Genomic DNA, 20746 nt, shown 5'->3' with positions numbered 1-20746 from the left:
CTCTTAGAAAGTATTACTCGTAAAAAACATTACTCTGATAAAACATTACTCCTAGAAAATATTAATCTTAGAAAACGTTATTCCGATTAGACATTACTTTTATGAAACATTATTCCAATCAAACATTATACCCAGAGTACATTTCTCTGAGAAGAAGTAGTAGTATTTGGACGCTGCAAAATCAAATGATAGTGTCAACCCGTGCATGACTAGGTGTGCAGTTAATTCTCCTTTAATCTTCAAATGTTGAGTTAATAAACAAGTGAATAACAGTAATCTTCCTATCACTGATCGACCAGTTAGCTTTATCACAGTATATCTTTCTTGTGGTCGAATAAATTGTCTGCTCCTTTTAATCAAGTTTATCTCCAATATTACTCACATTCATCAAAATCTGCTTGCATTTGCTCATTCTTTTCTTAGCAACAGTCATCCACCCTCGAAAGTTCAACCTTTTCTTATTGTGTTAAGGATAGTGGCAACGTTGTAGTGTAAATGTTTTTCTTTTGGTCAAAACCCTGGATATTTCTACATATTCTCACGTGCTAGAATTAGCTATCAAACCTTGTTAAGCTATGAAGTGGACCTTCTTTTTCATTACCCATTTTTAATTTCACCAAGAATGGTGATATGGCCCACTATGTAAATCCGTAGTGGTCCGAGGACGTCCTAAATTTGACATATCGTTTTAATTTAACATTAAAAAATGATTAATAAATTCGCTAAAATATTCCATTCTAATAGTCAGTTATTTACTTAATTAAAATAAAATAAAATAAAAAACAGAAGTTAAACATTTTTTTGTAGAAGATAAATTAATTAAAAAGTATGTTTAATATTTACATATTATACACAATGGTTCAAGAAAACTACATGAATTATATATATTTTGTGTGTGAATTTAGGCAGTATTCTTTCATTTAACCAAACATTCTTAAACAAAGCAGAATTCTATCGCTTCTTTATATGATTATGCCTTTTTATTCTTGTTTGATTTTTCTAGAAGATTGAGAATGTATTGTTTTCCTTCTTGAATTAAAGAAAGGTTTTCTTTAAAATATATAGTAATATATGTTTAGAAAATATAAAAACATATAGTTAAACGATATAAAATTTTCAAATTTCACATTCCTAAAAATGATTAATGATATTGCAAAAAATATTAAATTCCAACAGCCAATGGAAAAGTTCTTTAACTAATTTAAATTACAATAAAAAAGTAAACATTTTTTCTATATAGCTAGTGAAAAATTTGTTGCTTTCCTAATTTGATTAAAAAAAAAGATGTTTTTCGAAATTGAAATTGCTTTTTTGTCAGGTTTTGTGAACAAATAAAATAAAGTTGTCTCCCATACACTGTTGTCATGTTTTACATAAGCGCTCCATTTTCTCTCCATGCAACACATTTCCTCAACCCTCACTTGCCACGTTTTATTTTCATACATCATCATAGATGAATCTTTGTTGTTGTCAGGAACATATAAATCAATATATATAATAAATATATCTCTTATCAAGAGTTTTTCCTTTTAAATAGAAAAATATCTAAAAGTATTATATGTGGCATAACAAAATATCTTTGTTTTGATCATTTAATTAACAGAAAAGATTCCTTTCTTTTCAGTTTATGTCTTTTGAAATGAAAACCGTTTTCACCATCTTTTTCTTTGCAGGACTTACAATAAACAGTGGGCGGAAGCCCAAGCCCAATTGAAGGACTTGATGTATTATGAACTTCCGTTAGAACCACCCAAACCAGAACAGGTGAAATGTATTTGTTTTTATTCAAAATGTAAAGGAAATTTCTTTATTGATTCTGTAATTATTTTATTTATTTTTGTGGAAATAGTTCCAGACAAAACATGATGCCACTTGATGTAAAGAATTAAAAAAAAATAATACTATAGGTCAGAAACTAGCTAATGATAAGTATTAGATAGATGGATTATGACCCAGGAAACACCAATTCTTCCCTCTTTGTCAGAAACATTGCTCTTGGAATGTGAGAACTGAAGCTCAAAATAAGGGCAGCGTGAGTTAGGAACCTAACAAAAGTAAAATCATGGTTAACTTCCTACTCAGGTCCACATTCTAGATGATGTGTAAAAATTATATATTGATAACATGTTTCAAGAAATTAATGAATCTTACACACACACACACACATACACGCACGCGCGCACGCACGCACGCGCGCGCACACACACACACACACACACCCACACACCCACACACACACCCTTGACTGCCATTTCTACAAGACTACAATGTACAATTGTGAGCATGTAGATGACTTAGCAGCTCCAACTTAATTTTAAAATCTTGCTACAAATATGACATACAAGATCAATGGCTTCTGTTTCTATTTAGTTATATTAAACCCCTATTTGACACTTGCATGCCATGGGATCTAATAGATCAGACGCTGACAAGACAAGATTTGCTACATGAATCACACATGTGGTCAGGCTGAAATATATCAGGAACATTCGGCATTGACTTCTTCTACAATATATGTTTGAAAGGACTTTCAGTATCTTACTTTTTCTGGTATGTTGAATTTTTTGCGTTTTTTTTTCTTTTTTTTTCTTCCTTTTTTTTTTTTTTTTAATCTCCCCGAACAACTGATTTTTTTTTTTTTTTAAAGAAAGATTAACTTTTTTCCACATGTAGGGATTAATAATTTTAAATTATTAAGAAAAAAGTTATCTCCCTTGATATAACAATTTACCACCCTCAGAAAAAAAAGAGAGGCTGAATATATAATAAGAGTTGTCTATACTAAGTATAAAAATGTGCAAACAAATTAAAACTAAAATATGTGGGTATTTATAAAGGCTGAGAACAATAAAAGTATGAACAAAAACAAACAACTGATGATAATCTTCACAATTATCTATTTTTATTTATCGATCTTTAGGGTTTAGAATGCTTTTAAGGCACAACCTAATAAAATAAACAATTCCATACAAGTTTCTGAAATGACGAACGCAACAACTTCATAAAATGTAACACAGCAAAGGTTTATTAAGGAGAATGTGATATGTTCCTTGTCAAAAGCTGGACTCCGGCTACCTGGTGCTATCGCGGTAATTATTCCCCGTGGAATCGTTGATACCGTTAGAAATCACTGAGATAGAGAGAGAGAGAGAGAGAGAGAGAAGAAAAGGGAGGTCCGTTCTGTTTGGTGTCTCTCTCAGTAAGGACGAGTTGTTCTTCTTCAAACCGGATGCTGGCCGATTTCCTTAAGGGATAAGAAGGATTAATGCGCCGTACCCCTGATTGGTCAATATGTGGCCAAATAGAACAGGGCGGAGGCATTGATTTGAGGAAGAAAAAAGTTTCATTTGTTTCTGCTACCGATCTTTCACTAATATGAGACATACTGTTACTATTAATAAAAACTAGGATGGTGAAACATCTTTTGTATTTCAGAAGAAACAATTCCCTTCTCAAAAATAAAAACAAAAATTTAAGGATAAAAAAGCATCCAAAATGACTAAAAAACAACAACGAGTATAAAATATTTCAGCTGATAGAAACAGATAAAATATTTTCATATTTCATGTTATTAGAAAGTGTATACTCAGATAAATTTGACAATTTTCGTTCTAAATTTGTTATTATTATTATTATTTTTTAATCTAACATGTAAAGTTATCTTCTTGGATTTTCAAAGTCAGACCTAAATAACATTTAAGCTGACAGATCAAACTTTGCTTCATTTGTGATTGTTGTATCATAATATTGGGAATATGATAATATACTTAATTAAAATTTATTTACAAAAAAATTACTTTATCCGGCCTATACAACTACTAATATGAAACATTTTTAAATCATCACCTAAAAATAAAAATAAGTAAGGAGATAACTCATTTTAAATTGAAGAATATAACATGAGTTATCTACCTTAAGTTTAAAAATGTGCAAACGAATAGAAAGTAAAAACTAAAATTACTACACTGCATATATGAAACATTTTTCAATCTTATATGTCTCTTAGTCTGTCTGTCTATCTATCCGCTCCACTTTTTCTTAGAAAGTACTAAACCAATCTGGCTGGAATTTTGTATGGATCTTTGTTATGATAAAGTGCAGCAAACTAATTATTATGTTATCCATTTGATGCACATTTAGGAATTAATAGGAAATAATAGGGAGTATTCACCGGAATATCACATTTACTCTCACTTATTCTTTGGTATTACGGGTCTGATCTGGCTTGTGCTGTTTCTTATTTTATTTTTTTAAGACACACACTCGCATTAAAATTTATAAATTCATTTGCGTGGGAATTACAGCATTCATCCACACCAAACTTCTTGGGTCAAAAAGCAGGACACTTGAGAAATGGCCGACATAGTTTAAAGCACGTTTTTTTTCGTCAAAAATATTAATTTTTTACCAATCAGGGCTCGATTTAAAAAACTTATTTTTTGCAAGCCTCTGGGAGCCTCTAAAGAAATATAAAAGACAAGAAGAACTTCTCTCGTCAGAGAGGGACATCAGACACTAGCAAAAAAGACAAGTCACAGGTCGAACACTCGCCGAGCAAATTCAGTAGCTGAAATGACAGCATTTCTCGCATGTCAAAGAACATTGCTTGACTTTCTCTTTCTCTCACTTCACCACAACACGTAGTCAGACTCTTTCTCTCACGCTCTCATATCTTCACCTACTTCCTCCCTTCCTTCTTTCATACAGACTGCCATCTTTGCGCACACTAAAAAAGTAATTTCTTTTCTTTTTACGAAAATAAACAAAAGTTTATATTACATTATTTGGTAGTGTATTTCGTTTTATTTATTTGTTTTGAGGGACTTACGCAACTCCCCAACAGGCTTACATTCCAAATGGACCTTTGCCATGATGAGGTGCAACGAACTAAGTATTATGCTATCTGTTCGATGCCAATTAAGGATTAATAAGAATTAATAAGGATTATTATTTAATGCAAAAATGGTTATACATTTAACTATATTCAACTATCAATATGGTATAAAGTACTCATTTTAAGTGAGCAGGCTATAACGTTTCCCTGGTTGTTAACAGGCTGAAAATCTAGTTTTTAAATAAACAATCTAAAAAGAAAAATCAGTAAGGAGATTACTAATTTTGAATTGAAGAATATAATGCAAGTTGTCTATCTTAAGTTTAAAAATGTGTAAACTAATAAAAAGTAAAAAAATAAAATGACTTTACTGTATCCTGGACAATGCCGGGTTAGGATAAAGTGTTCCGGTTGATCAAAAAAGATAAAATATGGTTGATTTTTTTTTTTTTTTATTTGTTTCAGGATATTAAAGTTGCTTTTCAATTATTAGCAACAATGTTTGTGAAATACATTCAAGTGTTTTCCAAGATTGAGCGATGCTACGACCAAATCGTTCACCCACAAAAGAGGCGCATCCTGCGACACGTGCTCGACGGAACGATTGGCCGCATTTTGGAGTTGAAGGGCGAAATGGTGAACCTCGAGTTTTCAGAATTCCACTACTATGACGACATTCTTTCTGACTATAAGCTTACACCCGTAAGTAAACTGTATTTGTTAATATCGCATGCTGTGACTTTTTTTTTTATAAATGACTGGAAACTTCTACAAGTCGAGAATATGTCCTCGGCAATCATTCCGACAGAGTCTGGTTCATTTGAGTTAAGTTGTTCTTTTCCTGTCTGACTGAGGTAGGGTTTTGTAGAATTCTAGGAAATCTAGTCCCCCACCCCCTTCAGGCTTTATCTTCTCTCTTTGAGAAAGGGTTAGTTTGTTACTAATCATCTGAGACGCTTCTACCAGGGAATGCTGACGCGGCTGTTCAGGCATTTTTATAGGCCAGAGTACTCCACTTCTTGGACGTTGGCTTTTCAATCCACACCTTCTGACTTTGTGTCACATCTTCTTGTGACCAAATAAAAGCAGTAGTTTTAACACGATTACCGGTTTACACCCAGGCAAATCACAGACATTTTCAAGATTTCCAAATCAAATGTGTAAAATGAATTGCTTAAATTTGGTTATGTTTCTAAACTCAATGCTCACATCCTTCCTTCTTTTGGCTAACCTTATACTAGTATATGCGTATCAGATGACATTGCATAATGAATGTTTTCTTATAAAAAAGAATTGCAACAATTAAACTTATTTTTTACTTCAGTACTCATTGTAGTAAGACCGCACGCTTGCTTGGATACACTGACTACAGGTCATCAACTACATAGATTTATTACTATCTGTTATTATTTAAGGCAGTTGGTGCAATGATGATGATTACTGAGAGTCACGATTAAGCAATTGCTAAATTCATTTTAGTATTTGTTTAAATGACTTTGATTTTCGTGAGATATAGATGATGATCGCGTCTTTGGGTGTACACAAAGACTTACAATAAACAATTAATATGTAAGCTAGTGAGACCCATGGAAATTCCATAGCAGACTCTTTCATATGTAATATATGGATGTTGGCATTCTGTGGATGTTCAGCGTAAATGAAGATGCCCTGATATTATTGTAGCTCTTTTGTTAAAACTACAAAAATATTTATCTAAGCTAGCAGGGACGGCCGGCATAGACTGGCTGTAAAATATGCTTAGATATAATATTTTAATTTATGCAGATTTAGTATTTATTACTGTAGAGTTAATTTTCTATTGATTCTTATATATAATAAAGTTATGATTATATATATATATATATATATATATATATATATATATATATATATATATATATCCATATGACTTGGGTGCATCAGCTTGAATCAAAACCGAAACCAAAACTTATGAAGAAAAAAATAAAATATATATATATATATATATATATATATATATATATATATATATATATATATATATAAATTGAGTTCCTTCAACGATAATCGAAACCGAAACCAAAACTTAGGAAGAATTCTTGGTAAAATTACAAGAAATAGAAGATCATAACAATTAAACAACAGTCACTCAGAAGAAAAAAGATGTAAGCATGATACACAGAATAACACTATTGTATTAACATATAGATTAATGGACAAAAGTTGTTCTCATTCTAGGTTGCATTAAACAATTTAGGCTTTTGAAAATGACTTTACAGAGATATTTTTAATCCTTTGATATAGCTGTCTGTTATCCTCATCTTCATAGTTCTTGTTTCACTACATTTCAGCCAACTCATCCTCTGGCCTTCTTCAGGTAATTAACTGCGACGGGATAGGAATGCTGAGTCTCTTAACTGCATCTCCAGTAATTACTGCCTTCCATAGTTGTCGTTGTCTCACCACGTTTTGGTCAACTAATCCTCTGGCCTGCTGGGGTTGAATTGAAACAAGACTCAGCATTCCTATCCCATTGTGGTTAATCACTTGAAGAAGGCCAGAGGATAAGTTGGCCGAAACGTGGTGAAACATCAACAAATGTAAAGATGAAGATAACAGTCGGCAAAAAAAGATTTTTGGAATAATGGTTTGGTGTATATTTATATTGTTTGAATTATTTCGACTACTGTTCTCATCTTGAGTGTTATTTGCACGACCTAACCTCTGACCTTCAGGTGTATCTTATCAAACTCAAGAATCTTTCTTTCGAACTCAGGAATCTATACAGAATTTTAAACAGAATCCTTCATTTAATCCATGCTCTCATTCTATCAGCCATGACATGGTAAAAGCCTTAAGTAATTTGCAGTTGTATTCTTTGTATCGCCTACACTAAGGACTGAACCTTCAACTTACAGAAAAGTGTCAGTTACAACTGAATTTTATCTGTAACGCCATGAGTCCACAAGGTTGGAGGATACATCGGCCGAAACATTGTGCAAATAACGCTCCAGATAAGAACGTTAGTCCAAATAATCCAAATTATCAATCCTCATCTCAAAAATGCAGAGACATAATATAGGTTACATTATTCACCCCAAACAAAGCACACTGCCACTCAGATGTAAGAGGCTACTGTGAATAAGGGGCCAGATTTATAGGGACATTCTAAGTGGGGAGTTGTGCAGCAAGATGCTTATTCACATTACATTTCAATTTCTGCATGTTGGTACAGCCAGGGAAACAGAAAGCTGGGAGGAAATCAGTTGGAGGAAAGAATCTGTTATAGAAGAAAGATTGCCAGCATCTACGGTACCTCTGCAGTGAAAGGGAGTGATTTTGCTGCTTGTCGGGTTTGTTAGGGGTAATTACATTGAGGGTTTAGAAGTATTGTGGTTGAAGTGTCGCATAGGACAGAGCCCAGTTTGTTTAACACGTAATATTTTTGAAGACTGAATGTGATTTTATTTAATTATCTCGCTTTTGTGTTTGAGTGATTTTTGTCAAATCACAGGCATCTGTTTCCTTACTGTTAATGTAGTCTGTGGTGATTTGTCTGTCAGAATGACAAAGACCATCTGATCATCCTAGGGATGATGGATGACTCACGTTAGGAGTTTGTTTAAAGTGAAGCTAGTTTGCACAGAGTCAACCTCACTATCTTGTCCCAATCAGCCTGATCCAGCAGTAGGACATGGTCAAGACAACTAGAGGCCAGGTGAGATGCAGAAGTTACTGTAAGTGTCGAGGGTAAGCTATTCGAGTCATTTGCCTTTTAGTGTTGGTCTAAATCATTTCATGATTCCATTACAATACTATTAAAAGTGTGGAAATCACTGTAAGCTCAATATTAACCATTTGATTTCTTTACTAAGTGTAACAGAGATGCTCCCTTGTTGCTTGTGGAGTAGATTACCCCTGTATTTAGTAGTTTCTTGTATTCTGCTTGCGCTGCATCTAACTTAGAACAGGAAAGACTGAGGCATGATTTTCTATATTAATTCTGTGATAAACTCTGATATGATCCCGGAAAATGGATATATATCATTGAAGTAGCTTCAGTTCAATTAATAAATCTGGTATGTTATAGTTTGGACAAGCATTGTAATCGAATTGGAAATTCTTAGCATGAGGCTTGGGTACCTTTCGACGTCTCTCCATATGTCTCTAGCAGCTGGTATTTATGGCTTAACCAGCCAATCACAGTATTTCAGGAGAAAAAGACCCGGATGTATATAAATTCATTACATCAAATTCCATCATTGCTTTTACTTGTTTTGTTTTGAGTGGTGATCATACTGTCATATTTATTTATTATGTTGCACACACCTGCAAATAGGTTTACTTTATTACTATGTTAACAATTCCTGTTACAGCATTTATTTTTACCTCACCTTTGGTGATATGCCCCAGAAAATGATATATTGGTTATAAATAGATGAGTGATCTTGGCTACAGTAATCGAGTAATACAATCTATTAAGTCGCCTTCATAAACAGTTGTTCATAGTCATAGCTGGTAACATACTTACGTTTTAGGCTTTCCGCATATCTTTTGACGTTTCTCCCAGGCTGCTATATCCGTTTGTATTTATGGTTTACATTAGTCAATCATATTCTTCTGAGGATGCATTCATATTCATTTCAGCACTTGGGTTTTGTAATTCATGATTATACTAAAGTTGTTTAAGAAATTGAGTCCTTACAATGGATTGGTGACGTTTGCAATCACAAATGTCCATTGAAAAATTTGTCTTAAACATGTTACTCTAATTTCTAAATTTGTTTGGCCATGAACATTTTATTCAATCTCTGTTAGCTGTTGGTTGGTTGGTTGTTTTTGTTTTACGGCATATCAACCCTTTTCAGGTTATTTAATGCAGAATCCAGTGATTTTGAAGAACAATTTTTTAATTAGAGTATATATTTTTTTTTAAGTCGGTTTCTATTTAACCCATAGTTGGGACCCTAACAGGTACAACTACTCAGGGTCAGAGTGGACCTGGGAGCAATGGCAATTAAAGGGTGGCTCCACACTCCCCAAAGCCTGCAAGCTGGGGCCTCACCATCGGATATAGTTTAAGCTCATATCCAGGACCCTGTTAGCTGTAGTGATATGCACAGGTGTTGGCTCGTAAAGCAAATTGATATAACCAGTTGACACTGACCATTGACTAACCTCAGATATGTTGAAATAGAATAATATACTCCATCCCCCCCCCCCAAAAAAAAAAAAAAACATACTGGGACCGGCAAAATTATCATGAAGAATCAAGTAGATTGAAAATACTAAGGAGGAAAAGCACCATCCAGACTTCCACTGAAAGGACACAAAAAACATTGGAATCATGAGGTGTCTTATTGTCACTCAAATTCTATAGAAACCCAACAACCATTATCTGCAATAATTAGTTATTTAATAATGACTGACCACTTATCATGTTCCAAAGTCACTTGAGCATAAGAGTTAATGAGATGATTGGATTGTCAGTTAAACAACGAAGAATAGAATGGACAAAATTTGAATACTTATGAGGACGGTTTATGACAAGTATTTGTTTACATTAGATTTGAAGATGACCATCTGCAGGGAAGTAGTCCCATGGTAATATAATATTGTGTTTTAAAAATTCCACACTATGAATAATATTTTTCAGTATGACATCGAATTGACGATTCCAAAGTACTATTTGCTTGAAAGGAAAAAAGCATTAACAGAACGGGAGAATTTATTGAATTCCATCCTCAGGGAAATGGGAGTTATTGGACGCGACGATGTAAGTATTTCTTTGCTTAGATTTGTTAGCAACAAAAAAATGTAAATATATACTAGTATTTTTTTTTTTCACTCGGAGGTTCACCATTTATTAAGGCCTGGAAGTCACTCAAGGATAGGGGTTAAGTGTTAGGTAGATGATGAGACAAAATCAGTCGTGATGGAACTTGGGTAGGGCTATATTATCTAAATCGATGACTCAATAGAAATTTATTCACATTAAACTTGAAAACCACCATGTTATAGTCAACTGGGAAGCAGGCAAATGGTATTGCGTTTCACAGATAGACATTTCTAGGAAAGAAACTCTTCTCATGGGATTTTTGTTTAGTTTTGGGCACAGATAGGAAGGAAGTGAGGAAAATTGTTGGTGGTTGTGGTTGTTTTGACAAGGCAAGTATTTGTTATGAACATTTTATGGGGAGGGACCATGTTGGAGCTCAGCTGAACACCTACCATAAAAGTATCGATAGAGCAGAGATAGACTCGCAATGTCTCTTCTGTAAGAAACAGAGGAGTAGGGAGGCGAAAAGGTCATCGGCCACAAAATTTCAAAGATGGTTTTGTACCCTACCAAGGCAAGGAAGAGTGCTTTTAGGGGCTCCACTCCAGATGTGGCAACAGTACTCCATCTTAGGCTGTATTTGGCTCTTGTATGGGTAGAGGATTGCATTGGGAGCGAGATACAAGCTGGAGCAGTAGAATGATAAGTTTACCACTTTTGTTTTCTCAATGCAGGCGTAGTGGTTGCAGCATGTTAAACAACATTGGTCTTGGTTAGTATGAGATGGGTGACCATTTGGGAATACTATGTGTTGTATATGGAAGACCTCTCTGCAAAAAACTAATTTTGTAAAAATCGTTTCAATTAGTCTCAAACAAGGCACACCGACACTGAGACATAAGGAGATAATGTAAATTAGGGGCCAGATTTATAGGGGCATCCTACGTGAGGATTTGTGAAATAAGATGCTTGTTTACATTACATTTAAATTTCTGCATGTTGAACTTAGATATACATACTGTTGCTTCACGAGGGAAGAGAGGATGACAAAAGCAAAGAAATATAAATATGTATATATATTTATATTACACATGGCAGCATGACATGATCCCGAACAACACTGTTGATCGACACGATACGATTCCGAACAATACCGTCGAATTGATACGCCACAACATGATCACTAACGTAGTAATGCAGAGCCATCTTTTGAAATTGCCCCTGTGGGTAGTATAGATGTAGCTCATTGGTAGACTTTTGATTTGCAATCAAAAGATCCTGGGTTCGCTTTTCATCGCAGGTAGGCCCGACTCATTCACTGATACACAATTCTTGTGCACTTCCGCACATGCTCGTCACATATATGACTGTAGACCGTTTGTAAATTTAATATTTCCTTGAAGCTTCCTCCTTTGAGAAAGAATCCTCTCAACCCACTCAGGGTTAATACTTCACCAGGAATCTTGTCATTTTTGAAATAATACTTTCCCTTATTTTATGCCATATGTTTTTTATAATTATTATTTTATTCTTTATCGCTTGATGTTTGAAATTCAAAAGTCAGTCTAGAATGGTGAAATTCATCAAAACGAATCACCCTACACGCTAATAATTCATGCAAAAAAAAAACAAAACAAAAAAAACAAAACAATCAAACAAATAAAAACCCAAACAAATAACCCCCCCAAAAAAAACAATACAAAAAACAAAACAAAAAATAAAGACAGCTAACGTATTAGCAATACTTTTAGCAGAATGAAAACTGTCATCAACCCATCTAACGTAAATAGTGAGATTGTCGGACTGACTTCCTCATCTTGGTTGTTATAGTCACAACGTTTCGGCCGTTTTGCCCTCTGGCCTTCATCAGGTGTTTTGTATCGAACTGGGGAACAGTTTGTTAGGAGTCTCGAACCCAACCCTTTATTATTATTATGGGGGTACCGTGTTCAGACTCCAGCTAGGCTCTGGGACATAGTTGCTGATTCTCTGTTTTGAATGTTACTTTTCACTGCCTTCGTTTAGGATTGAACTCAGCACCTTTGGGTAACTGTAAACTTTGATACAACTTCACCATTTATTAAGGTCCCAGACGTTGTTTACAGTTACCCGAAGGTGCTGAGTTCAATCAAAACAAATCGATTTTTGTTCTTAATTTTTATTGATGTTGACGGTATCTTCCATGCATCTATTTATTTATTTTCATGGGTTCACTAATGAAGTTCTACTGGAGAGGCAAGTAAAGATGAGTCCTTATTGCTTGTCGAAATTTAAGTCATCTGCCCTGTTTTTTGATAAGTTGGTCGTATTTATTAAAATTCTCCAATAACAAATTCAATGTTTACTTTATTTATTTATATCTACCAAATGTCATCATTCAAGACCTGTCAAAACAATCAATCCTTGAATTCTAGATGAAATCAAAGTTTATTGTATTAACAATTTTGTGTTCGTATAACCCTTATTCGTAACAAAGAACAAAAATTATTTAGTTATACAGTATTGTTATTTAACTTATGGATACTATGGCATCGTCTTTGAGATTTGTACCCAGGTTAAAAGTTTTTCTCATCTTTGTCCTGCAGGGTAAAGAGAAGGTACAGTTATCGTTTGAAGATGCCATCCAGTGCATTCAGAAGACTGAACGAGCCAGGCAAGGTCGATTGAGAGCAAAATTCATGAAAGAAATCCGACAGCAAGAAGAACGGGAAAAAAGAGCCGAGACAAAAGGTGTACCAACCATCGATCCAGCTTTGGCGGCCACAAAGATAAAAAAGGTAATAGGAAGTGCATATAGATCAAAGGTCGCATGCATTCAAATAGAGAAATTAACGTTCAAAGAACTGGGGAAGGGCAGAAATAATGAATAACTTAATCAATGAATTAGTCTGAGATAAATAACATAAATGTATGACTTCTTTTTAGTTCTTATATATATATATATATATATATATATATATATATATATATATATATATATATGAGGAGAGTCTGACATCTGAATTTATTCAGTGAATGGCACAAGAAGAGGAAGAAAGGCAGCCTAAAAGAGCAAAACTCGGGCCAGCTAAAAAGAGGGAGAGAAAGGGAAGAGGGAAGGGAAAAGGAAAAGGAAAAGAAAAGGGGAAGAAATCAATATCTGAAACTGAAAGTGATGAAGATTGGCAGCCAAAACGGTTAGCCCGAGTTGGCAACAACGATGAAGATGAAACATCCTCAACAAGAAAGCAGAAAGTAAAGAGAAATGGAAAGGGAAAGAAAGAACATGCTACCATCTCTGATGACGATTCACAAATCGGGGACAGTGATGAGGGCTGGTCAAACCAGTCACCCCATCGTGATGATGACAACAATGATGAACAAACTCCGTTAACCCGGTCAAGAAACCTCTTCGAAAACTTTTCAGTCAAACAATAGGCTAGGCTACCTTGTGTGAGGTGTAGAGCAGGCTTTGTTCATGTTAGGTGGCTTTGAAAAGACGCTGTAGGCCAGTTGTATTGTTACTTACACTTTTGATGCTCAAAGGAGGCAAAGGGAATGGAAGGAAGATGGGGGGGGGGGAAATTGCTCCTTTTTTCGTAAATATTGAAATTGATTTAAAACATGTTTTTTTCACTGACCCCGTTACATGAGTTCAATATTTTTTACATATTAAAATATTTTTACCTATATATATATATATATGTGTGTTAAGTGTTCTTTTAGTAAAAACTATTATTTTGTCTTTGGCAGACATTTTTGTAAAGTTTGGGGTGGAATTACCCTGGTTCACCCTATATATATATATATATATATATATATCAAAAGCAACAGTAGAAAAGATCATAACAATAGTGACAACCACAACTACTATAACGAAAATAGAAACAGAACCAATAGCAATAACGAAAACAACCGGAAAAAAAAAACAAAGAAAAACTCAACCACTTTAGCAGTATGGATTAAGGAATTAAAGGAAAATAAAATTGAATATAAATTAAGATGGTCAGTAATTGATAAAGGGGAAAAATATAAACCTAGTAAATCGAAAAAATGCAACCTATGTTTATGAGAATCTTACCATATATTAATATCAAAAGAAAAATTATTAAACAAACAACTAGATGTAATACACAGGTGTTTGCACAGAAACAGATATTTAATTTCACGAACTAGAGCAGATTAGGGGGAAAAATAGTAAAAACGAAATGTATAATATAAGGAAAGAAAAAAGATGCAAGGGAGGTAATCCTAGATATAAAAAAGGATACTCTGGGAGTGACCTCCCCTCTAAACATAAGGATCGGGTAATAATAAAAATTCAAACACCAAGCAAAAAAAGAACATTAAAATAAACATGTATAAATATAAAAAAAAATGATATAAAATTATATGATAATTGAGAAAAAAAAAAAAAACGAAACTATGGGTCAAAACGGAAGACTATCTTCACATAACACCAAAAGATGGAGGAAGTGAGGCGGCATGGCTTTGGAAATCTTTTTACCCAAATACGATGTTCAGCATGTTAAAAATATACCTTTTGTTGTAAAAATCTAATGGATAAACATCTGAAGAAATTGATGGGGACAGGATATTTTTATGGAAGCATAAATCGTAAAATTGCCTACTCATCAATGAAACAGCTGTAATGGAAAAACCCCCAGGAAATAAACGAAGGTTATAAAAAAGAAAACGTGAGTCTTTGAATTTTCGACGAAATTTTACACTATATATATATATATATATATATATATATATATATATATATATATATATATATAAGGACAACAAGAGTATGAAATGAAGTCACAAAACTATATATTGGTAGATATAGAATGGATCATTTATTGAATAATGGAATACAAGCAAAATTTGGGGGATAGAAGGGACTCTTTATGCTAGGGCATTTCTAAGCCTAATGCTTCTCATCATTAGTAGAGAAGGTGCTAGGTAGCATGGGGAAGATGCAGCATCTAGCATAGGGTTCATTAGGGATGAAAAAGATTAAGAGGGATTATAGAATGTTGGGGGAAGCTTTATTGAATTCTAAATCAATAAGGAGAAGCTTGTTATATATAGTATGATATATAACATTGTATATGGTCTTTAACATAGTGTTGAGATTAAGGGGTATATGTATTAGGGTTAAATTGGGAGTGTATTGTTGCTGCATTGTAATTTATTTTAACGGTTTGTGGGGTGTCTATTTTCTATGGAATTGTATTTTTGACTGGTGCAACCTAAACGGCAAATGGCAGCTATAAAATCGCTTATAATTTTTTTTTTGTTGGGGGGGGGGGTTATGCAAGGTTGTAAAATTTAAAGGTAATATGCGGCAATATTTTTAAGTTTCTTCTGTTATAATATAGGGAGTATGATTATAAGAGGACGTCCAGAGATTAGGATGGCAATGACTATGAGTGCGCTTAACTTGATGCAAAAGGTTTAGGGTATATATAGATGGCAAGGTGGAGCAGTAAGGAGACCATTACTACTTATAAGAGTGGAAAAATTTACCAAATAATAGTAGGGTAATTATAATAGGAAATGGGGTTGAGGAGTGAGGGATAAGTGGTCCCATAAAAAATAAAATAAAGTAAAATAAAAGAATATATATATATATATATATATATATATATATATATATATATATATATATACACATACATATATCCATCTATACAAACACAGATACAAAAAAAAAATAAATGTAGAATTAGCCGGGAAAGCGTAAGAGTTCGGTGAACAAAAAAACCCCTTGGGTTTAAATTAAATTAAGGATTGCTTCACTGGGAACGATAGTTTCAAGAGTCCACATTAAACCTTTAAATTTCTTGAAGTTCGATTATAAAGGCCATCAAATTTATGCTTTTATGAACAAGCAAGGCCTAGAAATTTGAATACATACTTTCTCGTTTATGAACACGAGGGACATGTCCATCCAATCGGCGTAACTACTTAAGGTAGTAGTTCTAATCTCCAAGAGATGATGCAAGAAGCATAGTTTACAGCTGTCCGTTAAAATTCCATATTTCTCCAAATATTTTGTTAGGGTGGTCTTGCATAGATGCGTTGGTCTGGTGAATTCTTTATTCCTCCTAATTTGGATGGCAAAAAATCGTATTTGTTCAATGGAGACTCTTGTGATGGAAATTACCCAAAACTGGACTGGTTCAACTGCATTCAATCTACGTTAGATTATCAGTAGGAAGTGACAACTAGAAAGGAATTTGGAAAGTACACATGTTTGCTTGTGAAGAGTTGGGAATGCGCTTGGCTGGTAGTCAGAGGAGGTAGAAGAGGGATGAGGATATGTCTGTATGAGTGACGGTGGTGGGTTGGGTTGAACCGGGGGAGCTTTTCTTAGGTTATATTTTCGGTACATTTAAAAGTTTTAATGTAAATACTACTGGGATGGAGGGATAAGTGTAAATCTAATAGTGGAGACCAAGTGCACTGATTTTTAAATTATTTCTTATTTGGGGGGCGGGCTTGCCAGTGGGGTTTAGGGGTGGTGGTTAGATGGTTCTAAATTTAGGTTTTAAGTCTTTAGCCCTGGGAGGGGGTTTCTAAGCTATTTTTTCATTGGGCCTAGGTTTTATATTGTTTAGGTTATATTCTCGTTGCATCGTGTGCTAATTGGTGGTTTGGTTGCAATTTAATAGGTGGTATTAAGTGTACATATTTACAGGTATAGGGTTTGTTAGGCAAAGTTATCTGAGGGCTTATGTTTAAAGTAGATATATTGTTAATTAGTCCTTGCCAAGATGCAGGCAATTCTAGGTCGGTAATTTATTTAAAGTTATGTAATGTTTATGTATTCAGAGGTTGTGGAATTGAATTCTCTCTTTTCCTCTTACACATTAAGCTATATATATACACTAGCAAAAGTACCCATTGTTGACTGGGTTCAAAAACAGCCTACAGAAAATGGACTCTGATTTATGAAAGCATGCTAGGTTATGAAAAGGAAGGGTTGTAAAGAGATAGCTTCGAATTTGGGGTATCAAAACCAAAGCAAAATATGATGAAAGTAAAAATAAAATAGATAAACCCCATAATTTATTATACCATACCTGTTCACACTGAAACACTTATCACAATATTCTGTGGATCTATATTAAAAAACCTTGTTAAACTTTGTGACATATTTCCATTCTATGGAGGTCAGGTGCGAACGAACACCCCATAATTTTATTATACCATATTTCTTCAAACTGAAACATAATTATCAAAGTATACTTACGCAGATAGATATGAAAAGTCTTTATTAAAGTTTGTGCTTATTTCCATTCTATGGAGACCAGGCGTGAACGCAAACCCCACAATTTTATTATACCATCCCTATTTAAGTTAAAATATACTTATCAAAGTATTCTTATGTATATCTATATCAAAAACACTTGTAAACGTTTTCTTTTTAATTAAAAATTTTTTTATTTCCTTACTTTGTGGACCAGCCATGAACGCAGACCCCACAATTTTAATGAACTGTCGTTCTGCTAGATCAAACATACCCATTCCTGTGTCTTGATACATCTTCTATCATTATATGTAATTAGTTTTTTAAAATAGTCAACCATATAGGAGCCTATTCGTGACCACACACACACACACACACACACACATTCAGCTTTATATTATATATATATATATATATATATATATATATATATATATATATATATTTAATGGAATTTAACGTTACGTGCATTTGCTAGTATATATATATATATATATATATATATATATATATATATATATACTAGCAAATGCACGTAACGTTAAATTCCATTAAAAATATTAAAGTAAAAAATACAGAAAGAAACTAAGACATGTACATACGAGTATTATGTTTTTTCTAAACAGTTCAATTCTTGTCAGTAAAAAAAAAAAAGAAATACATGAACTGAGATCGAAACCAAAACCTAAAGACTGAAATTCTAGTGAAGGCCAATGGTCGCTACCAATGAGAAATCAATGGTAAACGACTATTGCGATAATGCAAACTAATTTGCAAAAGAGGTGGTGAGTACTAAAAATCTGGGGTGATTTATTGTCACTCAGACTCTAAGGAACACCACAGGTTGTTCCCAAAAAGAATTCTTTGATGAGACCCTGTGTAAAAACTCCTAGTGAATAATAATAATAATAATAATAATAATAATAATAATAATAAGAATAATAATAATAATAAGAAGAATAAGAATAAGAAGAAGAATAAGATTTAAAGTGGAACAAAGCTGGGGAAAGGAAATGGACTGATAAAACCTGGAGAGGAATTCAAAAAGAAATCAAAGCAATAAACAAGATGAAAGCAAATGGAAAAGGATGGAAAGGTAGAAATTTGATTCGCAACAAGAGGCTAAACAAGACACAGGATGAACTAAAGCAGAAAATAGTAGCAAGAGAAGTAAGACTTAGATGATAGAGATACAAATCGGAACAGTACAAGCAAAATAGAACCTTTGAAACAATGAAAATCAATTCTATCAAAATGTAAACAGAGACCCCCCCCCCCGAAAAACCAGACTCAATAGAAACAAAACACTACTGGAGAAAAATTTCATAATAGAAACATCAAATGGCTGAAAGACATGAAAAAAAAAGTTACATCAAATCAAAGAGACAGAATGAAATCAGCAAGGAAACGCATTGACAACCCTAAGAAAAATAGCAAACTAGATCACCAGGCCACGATGGAATACACACATATTGGTTCAAAACCTTCACGGCATTACATGAAAGGCTAACTCAAAGCCTGAAAAGATGTATCAATGAAGCAGTCGTGCCAGAATAAATGACTAAAGATAGAACAACACTGATACAAAAAGACACTGCCCCAGCAACTACAGGCCTATAACTTGCTTACCAACCATGTGGAAAATCTTAACAGCACAACTTAGAACAAATTTACCACTCCCTTAATAATCGTGGACTACTTTCGAAGGAACAAAAAGGATGCCGAAAAGGTAAGAGGAACACACAATCTACTATGCACAGACCAAAAATTCCTGAAGCAGGTAAAAAGTAGAAAAAAGAATTGTTACGGGGTAATAAACGAAAGGAACACAGAATTTTTAGGAAACAAACATGTATTCACACATATTACAGGCAAAGCGAGTTGAGCAATACCATTCATCAATGGTTGGGCGTTTGCACACGATCTCCTTGGCCGAGTGCTAATCTCTGACCACTGGGCACAGGTACTCGATACCGGAAGTGACGTCACCAAAGGAAGTGATGTACTGAGATAGTCCATTAATCCCATGGAGGGGCGTCTAGGGCGTATAGCCATAGCATGGATCGACTACAAGAAAACATACAACAGAATCCCTCAAGCATGAATAATAGAATGCTTGCCGATGTACAAAATACTAGACTAGATTACCGATTTGATTGAAAAAGCAATGAGAACATGGAGATTTGAACTAACAGCTGAAGGATAATACGTAACTGAGATAAAAATACAAAGAAGTATCTTCCAAGAAAACTTTGTATCACCACTACTGTTCATCGTAGCCGTGATGACCCCTAACAATATAATAAGGAAATGCTAAGCTGGATACAAGTTTACTAATACAGATGAAAGAATGGACCACTTGAATACATATGGGCTACCTGAAACTTTTTGTGAGAGAGAGAGAGAGAGAGAGAGAGAGAGAGAGAGAGAGAGAGAGAGAGAGAGAATATGTTACATTTCAATGACCAAGTTTTTCCAATGATTTTCTGAGGAGTTCATAATCAAAAGATTTGGAAAAATGAAACGGTCCGTAAAAATGTATGGAATTTTGAATGGTAAAAACGAGCAATATAATGAATAAAATTTTGGCCATTGGCATGTAACCTAATACGGGACGAAACAATAAATTTGTTGCTCTAAAGAAAACAACACTATAGCTTCATTTTAAAACTTTTATTGAAAAAATCAATTCAGATAACTGCCTCGATACGGGTCTGGAACTGGGAGCATGTCTTTTCCACAAGCATTGGTGGGAGCTTGACGAATACTCGGTGGATGGTGGCGATCAGGCTGGCTTTGGTGTTGTGAGAGGATCATGTTGGTGATGCTCTTGACGTATGACCAAAGTAGTCCAGTGAGTTCAGGTCAGAGAAGGAGGGGGGTCAGTGGAAGAAAGGTACAAAACCATAGCACTCCTTCTGAAATCAAG

General features: G+C 34.0%; 1 protein-coding gene across 2 annotated transcripts in view; it reads left to right on the top strand.

Moving 5' to 3' along the window:
* LOC145303496 (dynein regulatory complex subunit 11-like) overlaps positions 1-20746 on the top strand; it is a 152905-nt gene that overhangs the window by 11289 nt on the left and 120870 nt on the right. For both annotated transcript variants that reach the window (XM_080144925.1, XM_080144926.1), the window contains exons 2-5: positions 1674-1764; positions 5300-5536; positions 10470-10589; positions 13178-13369. In XM_080144925.1, coding sequence (XP_080001051.1) covers positions 1674-1764; positions 5300-5536; positions 10470-10589; positions 13178-13369 — 640 coding nt within the window. The remainder of the gene's footprint in view (positions 1-1673; positions 1765-5299; positions 5537-10469; positions 10590-13177; positions 13370-20746) is intronic.

Source organism: Euprymna scolopes, chromosome 19 (assembly GCF_053919585.1).
Source record: "Euprymna scolopes isolate OS-2025 chromosome 19, ASM5391958v1, whole genome shotgun sequence".
NCBI lineage: Eukaryota > Metazoa > Mollusca > Cephalopoda > Sepiida > Sepiolidae > Euprymna > Euprymna scolopes.
Note: the sequence above shows the minus strand (reverse complement) of the source record. Positions and strands in the feature narration are given on the sequence as shown.